Genomic DNA, 17,152 nt, shown 5'->3' on the forward strand with positions numbered 1-17,152 from the left:
TCTAAGTTGTCTTGGGCTAGAAAATTATTTCACCCTGTCTCTTTATTGGCTCGCCTGCTCTATAATTAATTTTGAAGTGTTTTTTAAAGTTGTTTTAAGGTAAATTTGGGAGAGCTTAGGTGAATCCCTGCCTTTTTTTTTTTAACCATGTTGATTCCATCCCTTTCTTTATAATTTTAAAATGCAATTCACTATTAGTCTCCATTTTCTTTTTCAAAGATAGTAGCAAGGTAAGCTACCTAAGCAATAATTCCTCATTCTCAACAATTTTATCTCAGTTCTTCTCTAAGGATTTTTTTTTAATTTTAATTTTTTTAATTGTCTCCCTTTGTTTTTTTTTTTTTAAATTTGAACATTTTTATTGAAAAAATGGGTATATTCATTCTGGCTTTGAACCATATCATTTCTAATAAGCTTAGTAATTATTCCATGTGCCTCTTGCTAAAATGTCCTTCAACCAATGATGCCACCATGTATCATGGTATGAAAAACTCTTGCAACGTGAATGTGGACTTAAATTATTATCCTGATCAAATAGGGTGGAATCACTGCCCAGAGAGGATTGAAAGATGGTTATAGATAATGGAGAGAAGTTACTATTTTGCTTATTTTCTTGGCTATGGATCTTTTGTATAGAAAATATAAATCTAAACATTGAAACTTAATCTTTGTGAGATGAATTATAAATGGGGTGATACAGAAGCTCACAGTGAGTTTATGTCATAGGCCCGTGTGACCTATTACTCCATCTTTACTGCATATTGAAAAATCTTGGAAAATGAGTGAGATGTTATAGATCTAGAAAAGGTAAATATTCTAATGAAAAAGGCAGAGGGTGAGTGGACTTTCTTTATTAAGAACAGGTCTTTACAGAAGGTCTTTCCTTCATTTCCTATTTTTTACAAGATTACTTTATTATATTTCTTTATTAAGACCAGATCTTTATAGATGAACTTCTTCATTTCCTATTTTTATAAGATTATCTTACTAGTAAATGCATGGAATATGCTGTCAACATAATATTCCTGTTTTTCAACAAGACATAACAAAGCATTTCATTCTTCTTCTTCTATCTTATGATGGAAAGATAAGGTATAAGCTAAGCTCATAAAATTAGAAGGATTTGAAGCTTAACAAATGGACCAAGTTAATATTAATAATAAACACTTACATGCTATCTATTTTGTGCCAACCACTGTAATACGCACACTCCAAATATTAGCTCATTTGGTCTTCACAACAGTCCTTGAAGAGTGGCACTATTATTATCCCATTTTATAGATGATGAAGCTGGGGTAAATGAAGGTTAATCAACTTGCCCAGCATCACAGGGGTAGCAAATCTCTGAGGCCCAGATCTGAACTCAGATCTTCTTCACTCCAGGTCCATCACCCAATTCACTGTACTGCCTTGCTTCCTAATACTCAATAATGAATAAATATTAATTTACTTTAAACCAGCAGTGCCATTCTGAGTCTGTATCCTAAGGAAATCATAAAGGAGGGAAAAGGACCCACATGTACAAAAATACTTGTAGAAACTCTTTTTGTAGTGGCAAAGAATTGGAAACTGAGTAAATGCCCATCAATTGGGAAATGGCTGAACAAGTTGTGGTATATGAAGGTAATGGAATATTGTTGTTCTATAAAAATGATGAACAAGCTGACTGGAAAGGCCTGAAAAGTATAGCATAAACTGATACTGAGAGAAATAAGCAGAACCAGGAATAATTATATACAATAACAGCAAGAATTGTGATAATCTATTTAGAAAGACTAAATTCTTCTCAGTGGTTCAGCAATGTAAGACAATTCCAATAAACTTTGAATAGAAAATACCATCTGCATCCAGAAAAAGAACTATGGAGATTGAATGTAAATGTAAATCAATACATGCTACATTCACTTTTTTTCTGTTTTTTCCTCTCCCATACTTTTTCCTTTTTGTTCTGATATTTCTCTCCCAACATGATTCATAAAGCAATGAGTATTAAAAATTAATTAATTAATTATTATTTTTAAATGTTAATTTGGAGGGAAGTATCTATGAACCCCGGAGATCTGTTGTGAACACTGTCATTCAACATTATCTGTGTTTCAGATGAAAACTCAGATATAGGCTCATTAAATTTGCAGGTAATATAAAACTGGGAGGAATAGTTAGTATGTTGCATGATATTATCTAAAAACATCTCAAGAGGATGATAAACTGAAGTGCTGAAACTAATAAGATGGCATTTGAAAGGGATAAGCATAGATGAGTATATAGTCTTTACTTTTGTGTCAAATACATAATATATGAGATGCGGTTAGATAACATTTCCCAAAGAAAGAGTTCTGGAGATATTTTTTCACTATTTAAAACTGAAACTTCAAGCACTTCAGAATTCTGAATACTTTATTGTTCATATTACTAATTCAAAGTAAAATGTAAAGGTATAAATTAAAGGTTTAATGATTTTAAAACATTTTGTTCATTTGATTATTATTCATATTACTGTTATTTTCCACCACATATTTTGCATATTATTTTAAGGTTTTGTTTGGTTCCTTTGAGTCTATGAAGATGAGTAATTGCTGACATTTAAAGAATAGGAATATTCTCTATTCAGATAACAAATTTTTCTACATCATTTTTTTCCACCTTGAAGATCCCTCTATTCTTCTTCTAATAGTAATGTATTATTTTCAGAAGAAATATTGCTAACAAAAACAAGCAAAAAACACCACCACCACCACTTTCTTGCAGTATTTGCTTTGTCCTTGACTTTCCTTTCTTAAGGAACTTTGCCAAAATAAAAGCTACTATTTCTTTTATTGAATCTTAAGACTTCAAATGCAGGTTTGCCTCTGCAGAATAAAGTAGCAACTGAGTGATCATATGAAACAACTGAGTAGTGACTATAAATCCTTAAATATAGCAAAATTAGTTTATGCTGTTATTATTTTATATAGCACATAATTTTGCATTACCATATTAATTATGCCATTGTTATTTCATTCTTAATTTAGTAAACAGAGACTATGAAATATGTTTTGCAACAAACAATCTCAATCAGATAGACAGCTGGATCAGCATGAAGAGCAATGAATTTACTTGAGCTTGAATATATTAACCCGTTTTCTTGCTTGATCATAAGATCCATTGCAATGGGCTCATTTTTCCTGTTAACAAGAGCTTCATAGCTTTTGAAATAACATATTGGTCAGTTTTATCCCTTACAATCAGGACAAGATTGATTTAAAGAATTATGCTACATTCACTTCTTAGTTAAATAATAGTCAACTTTCAATCAAATTTCTTTCCCAACATTCTATTGAAATTTGATTCTAAATTGGTATCACCAGCTAATTTTCTCATATTCTCACTTGACTGCTTTGTTGTATTTGCCACCATTGATAAAGCATTTTTTTCTTTCTTGTCCTTGTGTGCTAGACAAACTTTTCTTGTTTTTCTGGTATTCTTTCATATTTTCATTCTTCTACCTCCTCTCATCCTTTAATGGTGAATGTACCTTATCTTGATCTTAGACGCTCTTTCTCTCCAAGTTCTCTTCCCCAGAACAGTTTTGTTGTAACATTTTTTTTTTATTTATGAACTCCATGCAAATAACTTTTAAAACTCTTATTTATTTATTGATCTCACACCTAAGCTCTTCTCTAATAAATCCAACTGCATACTTATTAATCATTTATAACCAGATAGAAATCTGAATAAAGTCTTTAGACTTTGTCTTTTGCATTATTGAGAAGACTGAGACCAGATAAAATGCACACTTCAATTTTCCTCTTCTTCTTCAAAGCTTACTGAATATTTTTCCTCTTTCTAGTTTTTGAGATATGATTCATCTCCTTGACAAAACTGACTCTTCTTCCTTATATATTGAATCTGTACCTTCTATTCTTCATTAGCTCATTCTATTCTTCAATTAATTTCTGTTCAGTTAAAAATAGTGATTAACACTTGTTTTGTAAACAATGCTGTTTCCAGTGTTTGGTAGAGTATGAAGTTAAGATAAGCCGTAGTCATTACCTTTACGGAACTTATTAATAAAACACATACATTGATATCTTAGACAAAATAATATAACACTTGCTAAGGGCATCTATAACAAACCTATACAAGGAAATATTAATAGAATATTGAGCAGGATAGACTTGATAGAGAAGAAATTGTCTAATGTGGTATTTAAAGGATGAATGTAAGTTGAGCAGGAAAAAGTTGGAGAAAGGACATTGAATAGAGAACAGTGTGAATAAAGATACAGGGATGACATAAAACAGATTTGTATGAATATAGAGAATAATCCAGTGATTATTCTTAGGTATGTGATATAGACTAATTTGAGAGAAGAATAAGATGCAACATTTTATTAGATTTTGGAAACTGTGAATGAGACAAAGTATGAACTTTATTTAGTAGGTGACATAAAACAAAATAAAACTTTGAAGGTTTTAGAACAAAAAGAATGATAAAACAAGATTAATGTTTAAGGAAGAATAATTTGGCATTGAAGATAAAGTCAGAAGTAGAATTGGGATATTTTGAGGGGAATTCTATTTTAGTCTTTCCAGGTATGTAGTAGTGAGTTTCTAATAGGATTGTGATAATGAAAATACATAGAACATGTGCTAGGAGAGAATCAGGAGGATGAGCTAAATAATTGGAAATCAGAGACAAGAGAAAAGAAAGAGTCCAAGAATCAATTAATCAGTCAACATGCATGTACTCTGGTAGGCAAGAGAGAGAAGTAAGACAAAAATGAAATAATCTCTTCCTTAAGGAACTTGCTTACACTCCATAGAGATTACAATAAAGACAGAGAATGATTTTAGGAGTAATAAAATATGGGGGAAATGGAATCATAAATTATTTTCTAAGGGAGAAGTTAATTTTTTGTTTGTCTCTTGGGAGATATGAGCAATGATCTTTATTTAATTTCTTCTGATTGTTCAATTGTTTTTAAATAGTATTTTATTTTTAAATTATATATTTTATAAAATTTTTAATTCCAAATTTTCCTCCCCCCTTCCCTAAGTAAGCTTCTCTTCTTTCCTCTTCCTAAATAAGCAATTTGATATAGATTATATATGTGCAATCATGAAAAACATACTTCCATATTAGTCATAATTGTGAAAGAAGAAACAGACCCAAAGGAATGAAGCACAGAATATAAAGAAAGTGAAAATAGTATACTTCGATCAACATTCACACTCCATCAGTTCTTTCTTTGGATGTGGACAGCATTTTCCATCATGAGTCATTTATAGCTGATCATCATATAATATTGCTGTTATTATGTACAATGTTCTGCTGGTTCTGCTCATTTCAATTTCTATCCAATTTTTATTCCAATTTTTTTTCTGAAAAAATATATTGTGATGACTCATAGAGTTTAAAAAATGACAGAAATGTTAGTGTATTTATAATATTTGTTTGATTTTTTTGATGACTTTTGGCACGTGTAGAGTATTTCCCTAGTTGTATATTTTTGTTAATCATATGAGTATTTCCCCCACAGAGGACAGAGAGGAGAATCATAAAATTTGTTGAGGACTTGTACAAAAAAAGACAATGTACCTTTGTCTTGAACTTTAACGTGGTTCCACTCTGCAGAGGGACAGTGAACCAAGCTATGGCTCTGGAATTAGGAGAGGCTCATAGGAATGTGTGTCTTTGAACAGGCTACTTCACTTGTTAAGACTTCTGCCTAGTTATTGGAAAACAAAGGGGATAAACTTCAGAAATTTTTAAGGTCTCTTAAAACTTTAATTGAAATCCCATGTCCTTATTATCCTATGAAATGGCTATCTTCCCAACAATATACAGGCCCATGGTGAATTAAGGAGGGTAAAGCAAAACTACATTACAAACTACTAACTCCAATAAAAGTACAAACTTACTCCATGTGGAAAATACTGCAGGAGGATAGTCAAGAGTGGCTTTTAAAAATCATACTGCATTTTTGATTAACTAATAATTAAAATATTCTTAGGCATCTATTAATGAAATGACATGTATTCTTCTTTTAGAATTCCAACCTGATTCACCAGAAAGTGACTTCACCTAATGAACGACAAGGATCTCCCATATTATCGTTCATTGTTCTTGAACAGTTCAATGCCATTCGCTTAGTTCAGAGTGTCCATCAGTCACTTGCAGCTCTTAGCAAAGTGATCAGAGGCACAACACTGTTGAGTTCTGAAGTACAAAAATTGGCAAGTGCCTTGTTAAACCAAAAGGTAAGCTCCTTGTTTTTGTGGAATAGAGATGCCACTGTGTCTGATCATATCTGATTTTTATACCATCTTATTAAGTGTATAAAAGGAAAAGTCATGGTTCATATCATTTCTCTTTCCAAAGAATTAAACCATATAATAAAAATGAAGAGGAAAGAGAATACATTTATCAAACTCAACTCTTTGCCAGGTATTGTACTAAGTACTTTTGTAAATATTGTCTAGTAACAATAGTAATAGTTATTAATATTTCTCTGAGGTTTGTAATTACATAATGAATTTAGCTTGATCATCTCAGAAACTATGAACTAGATACTATTATTATCCTCACTTTACAGATGAGGAAACTGAGAATGAGAAATGTTATAACTTAACTTGTACAGGTCATACAGCTAGCAAGTGTTTGAGATGGTATTTGAAGTCAATCTTCATGATTCTAAGTCTGGCACTCTTTCAACTACACCATCTGGCTGCCTGGAGACAGCATATAAAAGTAGGTAGGATTGCACTCACTGATGTTAGTCTAGCTCTTATGATACGATCACACCATGGATTCCTGTGCAAGTATGCCGACAAGAAAAAAACAATGGAGTCAGATTAGATCATGTTGTGGTAGTTATTTTTTCCTGGATGATTTTATTTATGATCATATACTGTATGTGTCCCTGGAGAAGATATGTATTAGATTTTATTTTGAGCAAACATAATATCTATGAACAATATACACCAAAAACTTGAACAGTGATGACTGTGGCAAGATCAACAATGGCTGTGCCCTTGTTAATACTTTATTAATATTTCATAGAATCACAATGAGTTAATGAAAGTTTTATACTTAGAACACAAATATATCATATGTTTTTTATCACAATTTATAAAATATCATTCCTTCCCACTGTTTTGGAAAAATACCTATTGGATATTTTGTCCTTTTTCCCAAATATCTTGAGGAAAAATTCAATTTAGATTAAGGCTTTTTAACTTGAGATCTGTGAACTTGTTTAAAAAAAACCAAATTTATAATTATATTTTGATATATTTGGTTTCCTTTACAATCCTCTGTATTTTATGTTATATATTTTTAAATGGTTTTCAGGAAAAGTGTATATAAACTTCAGTAAATTGGAGGGCTCATAATACAAAGAAGATTAAAAACAAACAAACACAGAACTCCTATTTTAGAGGATCTTTTCTTGCTCTAGATGTTTTATTTTAATTGGCTTTTATTTCCCTATATTTTCTACAATATTTGTAATAGCAATAGTTGTCAAAATGCTATAAGAATGCATTTTAGTCTTCAGTTGTCTCCAATTATGAAGAGATGTGTTGTCAGTCATGAAATCTCATTAGCACAATGAATTCTTCAGTGAGAGTGTTGTGTATCACTATTTTAAATAAATTTGGCAAAACAAAATAACAAAAAACCTCAACAACAAACCTCAGACCTTAGGGTAGAGCCATAGCATATTGGGAAGGCTAGTGTATTTTTTTAAATAAAAATCGTTATTATCTCAGTGTAAGTCTTACACTGAAAAGGGTTTTGATTGTTTTTCCACAAGAAAAAAACTTTATGCTTAAAATTAATGAGAAAAATGTATTTTATTTTGTGATATCTAAGAAGGGAGCCAGCAATAAAACTCATGGCATCAGATATTGATCAGATATTGATTTACATATACGTAGTATATGTAACGTTTATAAGCAAGGTAAAATACAAAGTCTTAACTCAAAGAAGCAAATTTGACCTATAAATATTACTAAATCTTAAATAAATCATACTGATGATTAGAATATAGATCTGAAAGGGTATATTTAGCTAACATTTATATATTTACTATGTATTAGACACTTTACAGTCTACATTTTACACATGAGGAAACTGAGGTGAAAAAAGGAGAAGTGATTTTCCCAGAATCACACAGCTAGTAAGTCAATGTCTTACCAAGAAACTAGCCCTTTTTTAAGTTTTTTTTTTAATTGGTGTCTGAGGCCAGCCTTAAACTCAAGTCTTCCTGATTCCAAAGCTTAAGCTCTATTCACTTTGTCACCAAAAGGGAGGAAGTAGAATACAATTATATATAAAGAATTTGTATTAAAAAAAAGATGTACTCATGTGAAAAAATTGATGAACTTGTGGATGGTAAATCATGATGAGCAGTATTTGGATAATGATCAGAAGAGGCATAGTATAGGTGATCATCACAGCAGCAATATGATTTTTAAGGTTAAAGTATAGACAAAAGGTTTCAAAGATAGAACCTGTAGGCTACATTGAAGCCTACCATATCTGCCTCTGTGAGTATAAGATAAATAAAATATATAGAAAATAGATAATGTTAATATGTGATTTTTAAGTCAATATATGACACACAAGTATCCTTTTGAATAGCTTAGTGGTCTTTATTTGTGTTTGACTTTGACATCAGTGTTGTGCACCACCTGATGGAAAAAAGTAGAAAAAGTGAAAATTCTGGGAAATGTCACAAGGATAATAGTAATGGGAAATTAATTATTTGGAATTCTTTCAGAATAGCTAATAATTTCTTGGCCTATCTTAATAATAATTTCCAATCTAATAAACATTTATTAAGCACATATGTGCCAGATATTGTGTAAAATTCTGGGGAGACTACTAATAAAAAGAGAGACATTCCTTGCCCGCAATGAGTTTACAATCTAAAGGGGAAGACAACACAAGAAAAGACTTAAGAAAGAGAAGAAAGATCTTTCCTCTGACATGCCTTCTATTTCCATTAAGAATATCTTCACTATAAATAGTTATTTGTGTGCTGTCTCCCTCATTAACATGTAAGTTCTTGAAAGCAGGAATTGTTTTGCCTTTGTATCCTTAGAATTTAGCATAGAACCTGATATAATAAATACTTAATAAGTACTTGGTGACTATTTGTAATGTCTGGGCTAGTTCCTGGTGGAGATCAGCCATGGGCTTAGAGGGGGAGTGAAGTGAAGGAAGCAGGAGAGCAGATACATGGCTGGTCAAAGATGGAGTCTGGACTCTGGAGCCTGAGGTCTTCTCTGTGACTGAGATCGCTGCTGGCAAGAGAGCAAGAGTCCTCTGTGACTCTCTTAAATACTCCAGTACAATCACGTCACTATCTTACACAGAGGATGCCCAACCACACTTGAGCATGCACCAACTTGTCAGAAGAGCCATCACATCACCATATTACCTTAAGTATATGATTAGAGTGAATACATCTATAGCTAGAGAATTATTATCTCATCAACTATACTGAATCTTAAGTATACCTTTTCAGAGTTCCAGCCCTCAACAACTATTTCAATCAGGCCTTAAAAAAAACAATATAAGGCAGCTAGGTGGCACAGTGGATAGAGCACAAGCCCTGAAGTCAGGGGCTAAGTTCAAATATGGTCTGATCTGATTCCTCCACCAAAACCAAGGAGAGCCACCACAAAGCTGATCAAAGATGGAATCTCTGTGGCTGACTTTGTCCTCTGTTTAAATACTCTTATTACAATTACATCATCATAGGTGTCAATCTTGTAGAATAGGTGTCAACTTGTAGAAATATAAGTACATGTAAACTAGAGAATCATTATCAATTCCACTGACTTAAACCTTGTTTTAGGATTAAATCATACTGAGTCTTAATTATATTTCTCCAGAGTTCCTGCTCTTTACAGGAAAGCATTTTACGTATGTTTTGTAAGCCATACAACAATCTCATGAGGTATAGGAACTATTATTATGCTCATTTTAGAAATGTGGATTATGACACAGAAATCGAATCTTAAAACTAATAAATGTTAAAGGCAAAATCCGAACTCATTTTTTCTTACTTCAAATCAGTTGATCAAGTACTCTAACCATCACCATCCAGATCTAGATTTCACTTCTTAATTTCATTTTTTTTTTTACCATAATTGCTAATTGGCACAATGGAGAGAATGCAGAGCCTAAAGTCAGGAAGACTCATCTTTAATATCTAATAAGATATATTAATATCCTGATGTTATATATAACATGCACACATTTATAAATACATACATACATGTATAAGAGTGCATATGAATGCATGCTGCTATCTGCAGAAGGCTCTTCCTCTTGAATTAAAATCTGATCTCAAATACTTACTAGTTGTGTTATGCTGAGCAAGTCACTTAAATGTGTTTATCTCAGTTTCCTCATCTTTAAATGAGTTAGAAAAGGAAATGGATAACCATTCCAGTATCTTTGTCAAGAAAATACCATATATGGTCATGAAGATTTATACTGGACTGACAAAATATTTTTGTCAGTGAACTGGACACTGTATAAATGCTTATGAGATTTGTAAATGATACAGGCTAAAGTTGGATTGCTAACATGATGGATGGCAAGGAGATCTGAAAGTTTTTTGACAAGCTGTATCTAATAATATGAATTTTAATCGATATTACAGTCTTATATGAGTTCCAAAAATTATATTAAGTTCAAGGTTTGGAAAAGCTTGACTAGATTGTGAATTGTCTTAGAAAGATGTGGAGAATTTTAGTATTCTGTAAACTGAATTTAATATGATATGGCCAATAATCTTAGTCTGCCCAGAGAATAGCATAATATCTACAACTAGGAATGTGATAGTTTTATCATTGTGTTCTTCTTTAGTCAGATCCCATTTGGAGCATTGTATTACAATGTAGATATCACATTTTATAACTGAAGTATTCAAAGGAAGACATCCAGGATGGTCAATCATGCATGAAAGCACTTGAGATGTTTAGGGTAGAGGAGAGAAGATTTAAGGGATACAAGAGAATTATTTTCAAGGTTTCATGTGGAAAACTGGTTAGTCTTGTTTTGCTTGCTCTTTGAGGGCAGAATGAGATATAAGGGTCAGGGGGAAGTTACAAAGAAGAAAATGGAGGCTTGAAGTAAAAAGAAACTTCATTATCACCAAAATGATTCCAAAATAGGTTGTTCTCCATTTTGGAGATAATAATTTCTTCCTCATTGGAAGTCTTCAAGCATAATTTAACTACATATGTGGGTATCTTTTGAGAAGATTCAAGTTCAAGTGGTTATCCTTTGAGATTCCTTCCAGCTCAGAAACTTTGAGAGTATTTTTCTGCTATTTTCTAAAGTTCAGTCTTTTTAAATACCCTTAGAAAGACTTGGTATTTCCATGCATTGTTTAGCCTATACAAGATTTTGCTAATCCAAACTAGATAAAGCTTGAGCCAATTTACAAGGGGCAAAACCTAATGGATATGCTCTGCATTTGTCAACTCTTTATCCCATTCCCCTGGCATAAATCTACACCCTTCTATATATATCTCATCTTATTCTGTTCCCTTCACTCTTATTTCTTTATAGATTTTGGAAGGTGCTGTACCCTTGATATTATACATATACACACACATATATATATGTATATATGTGTGTGTATATGTATATGTGTATATATTTCTCAAACCCATTCCTATTGTGAGTAGGTTCTCAGAACTACCAGCCCTCCTATAGTGCCTCTGTGTTGGTTCTTCCCCCTTACCTTATTTGTTTAGCATAATTATTATTTTTACCTTTTCCTAGACAATTTTGTTTTTTAGAGTGAGATCATACTTAGTTCTGCTCTACTATCTTTTGAGCTACCCAATTGCTGATATCAATCTTAAACACATAGCATATATTTCCATGTAAAAACATAAACATTTTGTCCTTGTTGAGTTCCTTGAAGTTAATCTTTGATGCTGGCTCTTATATGTTTAATTTTCTATTGAGTTCAGGTTTGATTGAGACAAAGTCCAGAAAATCTGCAAGTTGGTTAGATATCCATTTTTTTTTTGTTCAATATTATGGTTAGTTTTGCTGGATATGTTATTTTTGGCCACAGGTCTAGTTCTTTAGATGGTCAATATGTATTATAACAGGACCTGTAGTCTTTTATTTTACCTGCTGACAAATCCTGTACAATTATAATTGAAGCTCCAGCATATTTGAATTTTTTCCCTCTGTAAAATTTTCTCTTTGATCTGGGAGTTTCAAAATTTAGCAATGATATTCCTATGTGTTTTCTTTATAAGATCTCTTTGAGGTGGTGATCTGTGGATTTTTTCTGTTTCTACTTTTTTCTCATCTGCTATCAATTCAGGACAATTTTATTTACTTCTTTCATTATTGTGTCAAGATTCTTTTTTTTTTTAGTCAGCTTTTAGGTCATCCAATTATTCTTAAGTTTTCTTGATCTGCTCTGCAGATCTGTCATTGTTCTTATGTTTAACATTCTATAATTTTTTTCATTCTTTATATTTTATTTTGTTATTTGTTATTATCTTATAGCTTCACTAGCTTCCCCTTGCTCAATTCTAGATTTCAAAATATTATTTTCTTCTTTAAGATTCAGTGTCTCCTTTTCTGATTGGTTAACTTTTTTTCATAATTTTTTTCTTGGATGTTTCTTCCTGCCTTCCTTTTTTCCTTTCTTTCTTCCTTTGTTTCAGTTTTTCTTCAGTTTCTCATTGGATTTTTGAAGCCTTTTTTCTGGGCAGGTAGCCATTTAAGGGTTTTTTTTCCCACTGTCCTCTTCTGAAGATGAACCCTAGTATTCCCTATTCGCATAGTAAGTTTATATCATTGGGCTTTTTCTTCTTTGTCTGTTTTGGTTTTGTTTGTTTGTTTATTTGTTTTTGTTTTGTTGTTGTTGTCGTTTTTTAAATGAGCACTATTACTGTAAGCACTTCTAATCCTGGAGGGTTGGGGTAGGGGGATGATGCTTCTAGCTTACCTTCTGACCTGGAACTCCAAACCTAAAACTCCACTCTCCTGCAAGTGCCTTAAGCTAGCCAGCAGCATCCTTGTCCCACTGCCTCTGAATCCCACCAGGTGTTTTGCAAAGTTCCTTCTCACCCAGCCTATGTCTCTGCAGCACAGCTGGTTTTAATTAGCATTTTTAATCAGCAGATGTTCCCTCAGTTCTCTCAATACTTATCCTTCCCCATTCCCCACTGTCCAGAGGTGAAAATTCCTGGAGTTGGGGCTGAGGCTTCTTCAGAACCTACTAGCCCTAGGACTCCCTGCTACCCTGGAAGTGTTTACACTCTATATTGGTTGAATCCCATCCTGGGATCTTTCTTAAGTTTTTCTTGGATTATCCCAGGAAACTTCTGCTCTGTCCCAAGTCCTGTTTGTTTTTCACCAGTCTGTTTTTGCCCTGAGGTACAATTTTGTTTTGTTTGTGGGGGAAATCTGGAGAGCTTGAAATTTTCTGACTTACTGTCTTCCAGAAACCTCCCCATATAAATTTTTCTTAAAGAATAATAAAAAATATACTTGGTCTTTGAAATTTTTTCAGCAATAACTTAAAATGTAAATCATATTTTGGCTTTTCTTTATTACTATTTTGAAAACTAAATGACAATTGTTTCATTAAAATGTTAGTCACATTTGGAGGATTGCTTGTAATTCTCATATACAATATGTGATGTTTGTAATTTATGACTATGACTATAAAGTAATAAAAATGATTTACTATCTTTGTAGATAGTAGATTAATTGTAGAATTAATTACTTCTACATAAACGATAGCTTAAATCTTTTTCCTCAATATTTTATTTTTCCAAGTATATATATATATATATATAATTTCCAACATTCATTTTTGTAAAACTTTGTGTTCCAAATTTTTCTTCCTCCCTCCTTTATTTTCCCTTCCCAAGAAAGCATGCAATTTGATAGGGGTTAAACCTGTATAATCCTTTTAAATATATGTACCATATTTGTCATGTTGTACAAGAAAAATCAAAACAAAAGAGAAAAAAACACAAGAAAAGAAAAAGTAGAGAAACAAACAAATAAAATAAAAAAGGTGAGTATATTGTGCTTTAATCCATATTCAATCTCCATATTTCTCTCTCTGGATGTGGATAGCATTTTCCATCCCAACACTATTAGAGTTATTTGGAATTATCACATTACTAAGAAGAGCCAAGTCCATCACAGTTTATGATCTAAAAACCTTAAATTGAAATGTGTTTTGAAGGAAAGAAAGAGTGATTACTGTTTTCAGAGCTGTCTGTTCACATACTAAAGGAAATGTGAAAATAAAAAGACAGTTCCTGCCTTCATGAATTTTCTGCCTCAGAATAATATGACATAGTAGGTTAAACTGAAAACACCATAGTATATTGCTTATCTGTCTTTTCATCTTGTATGATGTCCATGTTTTCAGAGACTCCTTGATCTGACGACCTTCCACTGAGTATTTTAATGTCTTGAGAATACCACTGTAATACTTAAACAGTGTAACCATTGCCCCTCATTCTGATAACATGACCAGCTTACCTTACTTTCTGGTTATATGTGTCATTTATGAGGTCTTTCCTCCCACATAGCATGTTCCATACTTATATCTACAATATATCTTTCTATTGCTCTTTGGGCTACCGATAATTAGCATTTCTCTTAGATGAATATATTTATTCCATGAATTGCAAACATAATTTTAGTATTTTGGAGAGAATATAGATGTCAAAGTGATAAAGTTAAAGCGATAGCTTTTGTAGCAGTATTAGCCAGTAAATATTAAGTGTTTCTCACTATTTGCTAGACATTGTGCTAGGTGTTGTTTGTACAAGTACACAGAATAAAACATTTCCTACTCACAAGGAGTTTATCAGTCTTATAGACAACCAGCACATACATAAATATATATAGCATAAATACGAAGTAAATAAATACAAATGTATATAAAATATAAGGAAATTTGGACTTTAACAGTTGATGAGGTCAGAAAAATTTTCCTTTATAAGGCAGTTCTTTTTAAATTTGATATAGTCAAAGTTGTATATGTTGCATTTCATAATGTTCTCTAGTTCTTAATTTGTTGGATATATATGTATATATGTATGTATATATATGTATATATATTACATATTTTTACATATTTCCTTTTGAATTATTTTGGAAGAGAAAAATTCAAACAAAAGGGGAAAACCATGAGAGAACAAAAGTCAACAGAGCATGTTTTGATTTACATTCAATTTTTGTAGTTCTCTCTCTGGATGTGGATGGCACTTTCCATCCTAAGTTTATTGGGTTTGCTTTGAATCACTGAACCACTGAGAAGACCAACTTTTTCATAGTTGATCATTACACATTCTTACTGTTATTGTGTGCAATGTATCCCTGGGTTTACTTGTTTTGCTTAGCATCAGTTCATGTAAATCTTTCCAGAGCTTTCTAAAGTTAGCCTAGTCATCATTTTTTAATAGAACAGCCATATTCCATTATATTCATATACTATAACTTATTCAGCCATTCCCTAATTGATGGAAATCTACTCTTTTTCAGTTCTGTGCTACCACAAAAAGAACTGCTACATTTTTTGCACATATGGGTCCTTTTCCCTCCTTTATGATGCCACTGCCGAGTCAAAGGGTATAAACAATGAGATAGTCCTTCAAGCATAGTTCCAAATTGCCCTACAGAATGCTTGGATCATTTCACAACTCCATCAACAATGTCCCAGTATAATCATTATCTTTTCCAGTCATCTTAGCCAATTTGAGAGATGTGAAGTGGTATCTCAGAGTTGTTTTAATTTGCATTACTGTAATCAGTAGCGATTTACATCTTTTTTCCATATGAATGTTAATGACAATAATTTCTTCATCTGCAAATTGCCTATATTTTTTACTCTTTTTCAATTGGAGAATTACTCTAAAACTTGATTCAATTCTTTATATATTTTAGAACTGAGGTCTTTTATCAGAAACCCTGGGTGTAAAAAAATTTTTCCCAGCTTTCTACTTCCTTTCTTGTCTTGCTTTTGTTAGTTTTGTTAATGTAATCACAGTTGTCTGTTTTGCATGACATAATGTTCTATCGTTCATTTTTGGCCATAAATCCCTACCTTCTCCAATGATCTGATAGCTAAACCATCCCTTGCTCTCATAATTGCTATCACCCTAAATGCCTAAATCATTTAACCATTTGACCTTTTTTTTTAAAAAAAGTTTTTGAACTACATTTTGAAAGAAGAAGGTGACTATAAATTGGTGGTAAGGAGGGAGTATATTCCATACATGAAGAAAAGCTAAGGCAAAGACAAGAATATGGAAAGTGAATTTTCCTGTATAAAACAAAAAGGCCATTTTTGATGATTTTTGCATCCTGGGGAAAGAAGATATATATCCATTGAAGCTGTAAAGATATAGGTGAACAGCAGATTGTATAGGGCTTTAGAATCTGCTTAATATCCTGGAGGAAATAGGAAGCCACTGGAGTTATTTGAGTTGAATTATGTGGTCATATTGGAATTTAAAGAAAATTACTTTGGCAACAGGTGTGTATGATCTACTGAAATAGGAAAATATTTGAGGCAAGGAGACAAATCAAGAGAATATTGCAGTATGGATGAGGGGTGATGAAGGCATGAATGGAGAGAAGTTGTCAGATGAGAGAGATTATAAAGGTAAAAACTATTATGTTTTTAGTGAAACATGTCCATAATAGTAGATCTTAAGTAGTTTTTCCATCTGTAATATTGAAATCAAAAGATTATTATTAAATTAATTGTGACTTTTTTATTTGCAGTGTCCTCTAATATGGCAGAGCAAGTGGGAAGGCCCAGAAGATCCCTTACAATATCTTAGAGGTCTTGTAGCTCGTGCACTTGCAATACAGGTAAAATATATTCCTTAGGGATTGTCATCCTGTGAATATGAATTAGGCCTACTAGTATTTAAGAATCAACCTCACCACAGGTTTAGATGAATTTATTAAATAATCACTGTTTTAAAATGTTTTTATATAGTCACACACATTTTCATCATTTAAAAAATGCATACTCTGAGCTCAGGGTCTTAGGAAAGCTACCACCACCTGCTGACAGCACTATCCTTCATTATAATTCAACAGAGATACTTTTTTTTCAATAGCAAAGACCAACTTC

The 17,152-nt window shown here is 32.1% G+C and overlaps 1 protein-coding gene across 2 annotated transcripts in view; it reads left to right on the plus strand.

Moving 5' to 3' along the window:
- DYNC2H1 (dynein cytoplasmic 2 heavy chain 1) overlaps positions 1 to 17,152 on the plus strand; it is a 377,984-nt gene that overhangs the window by 297,378 nt on the left and 63,454 nt on the right. For both annotated transcript variants that reach the window (XM_051986889.1, XM_051986890.1), the window contains 2 exons: positions 6,033 to 6,242; positions 16,795 to 16,884. In XM_051986889.1, the coding sequence (XP_051842849.1) occupies positions 6,033 to 6,242; positions 16,795 to 16,884 (300 nt within the window). The remainder of the gene's footprint in view (positions 1 to 6,032; positions 6,243 to 16,794; positions 16,885 to 17,152) is intronic.

The sequence above is a fragment of the Antechinus flavipes genome, chromosome 3 (genome assembly GCF_016432865.1).
Source record: "Antechinus flavipes isolate AdamAnt ecotype Samford, QLD, Australia chromosome 3, AdamAnt_v2, whole genome shotgun sequence".
Classification (NCBI taxonomy): Eukaryota; Metazoa; Chordata; class Mammalia; order Dasyuromorphia; family Dasyuridae; genus Antechinus; species Antechinus flavipes.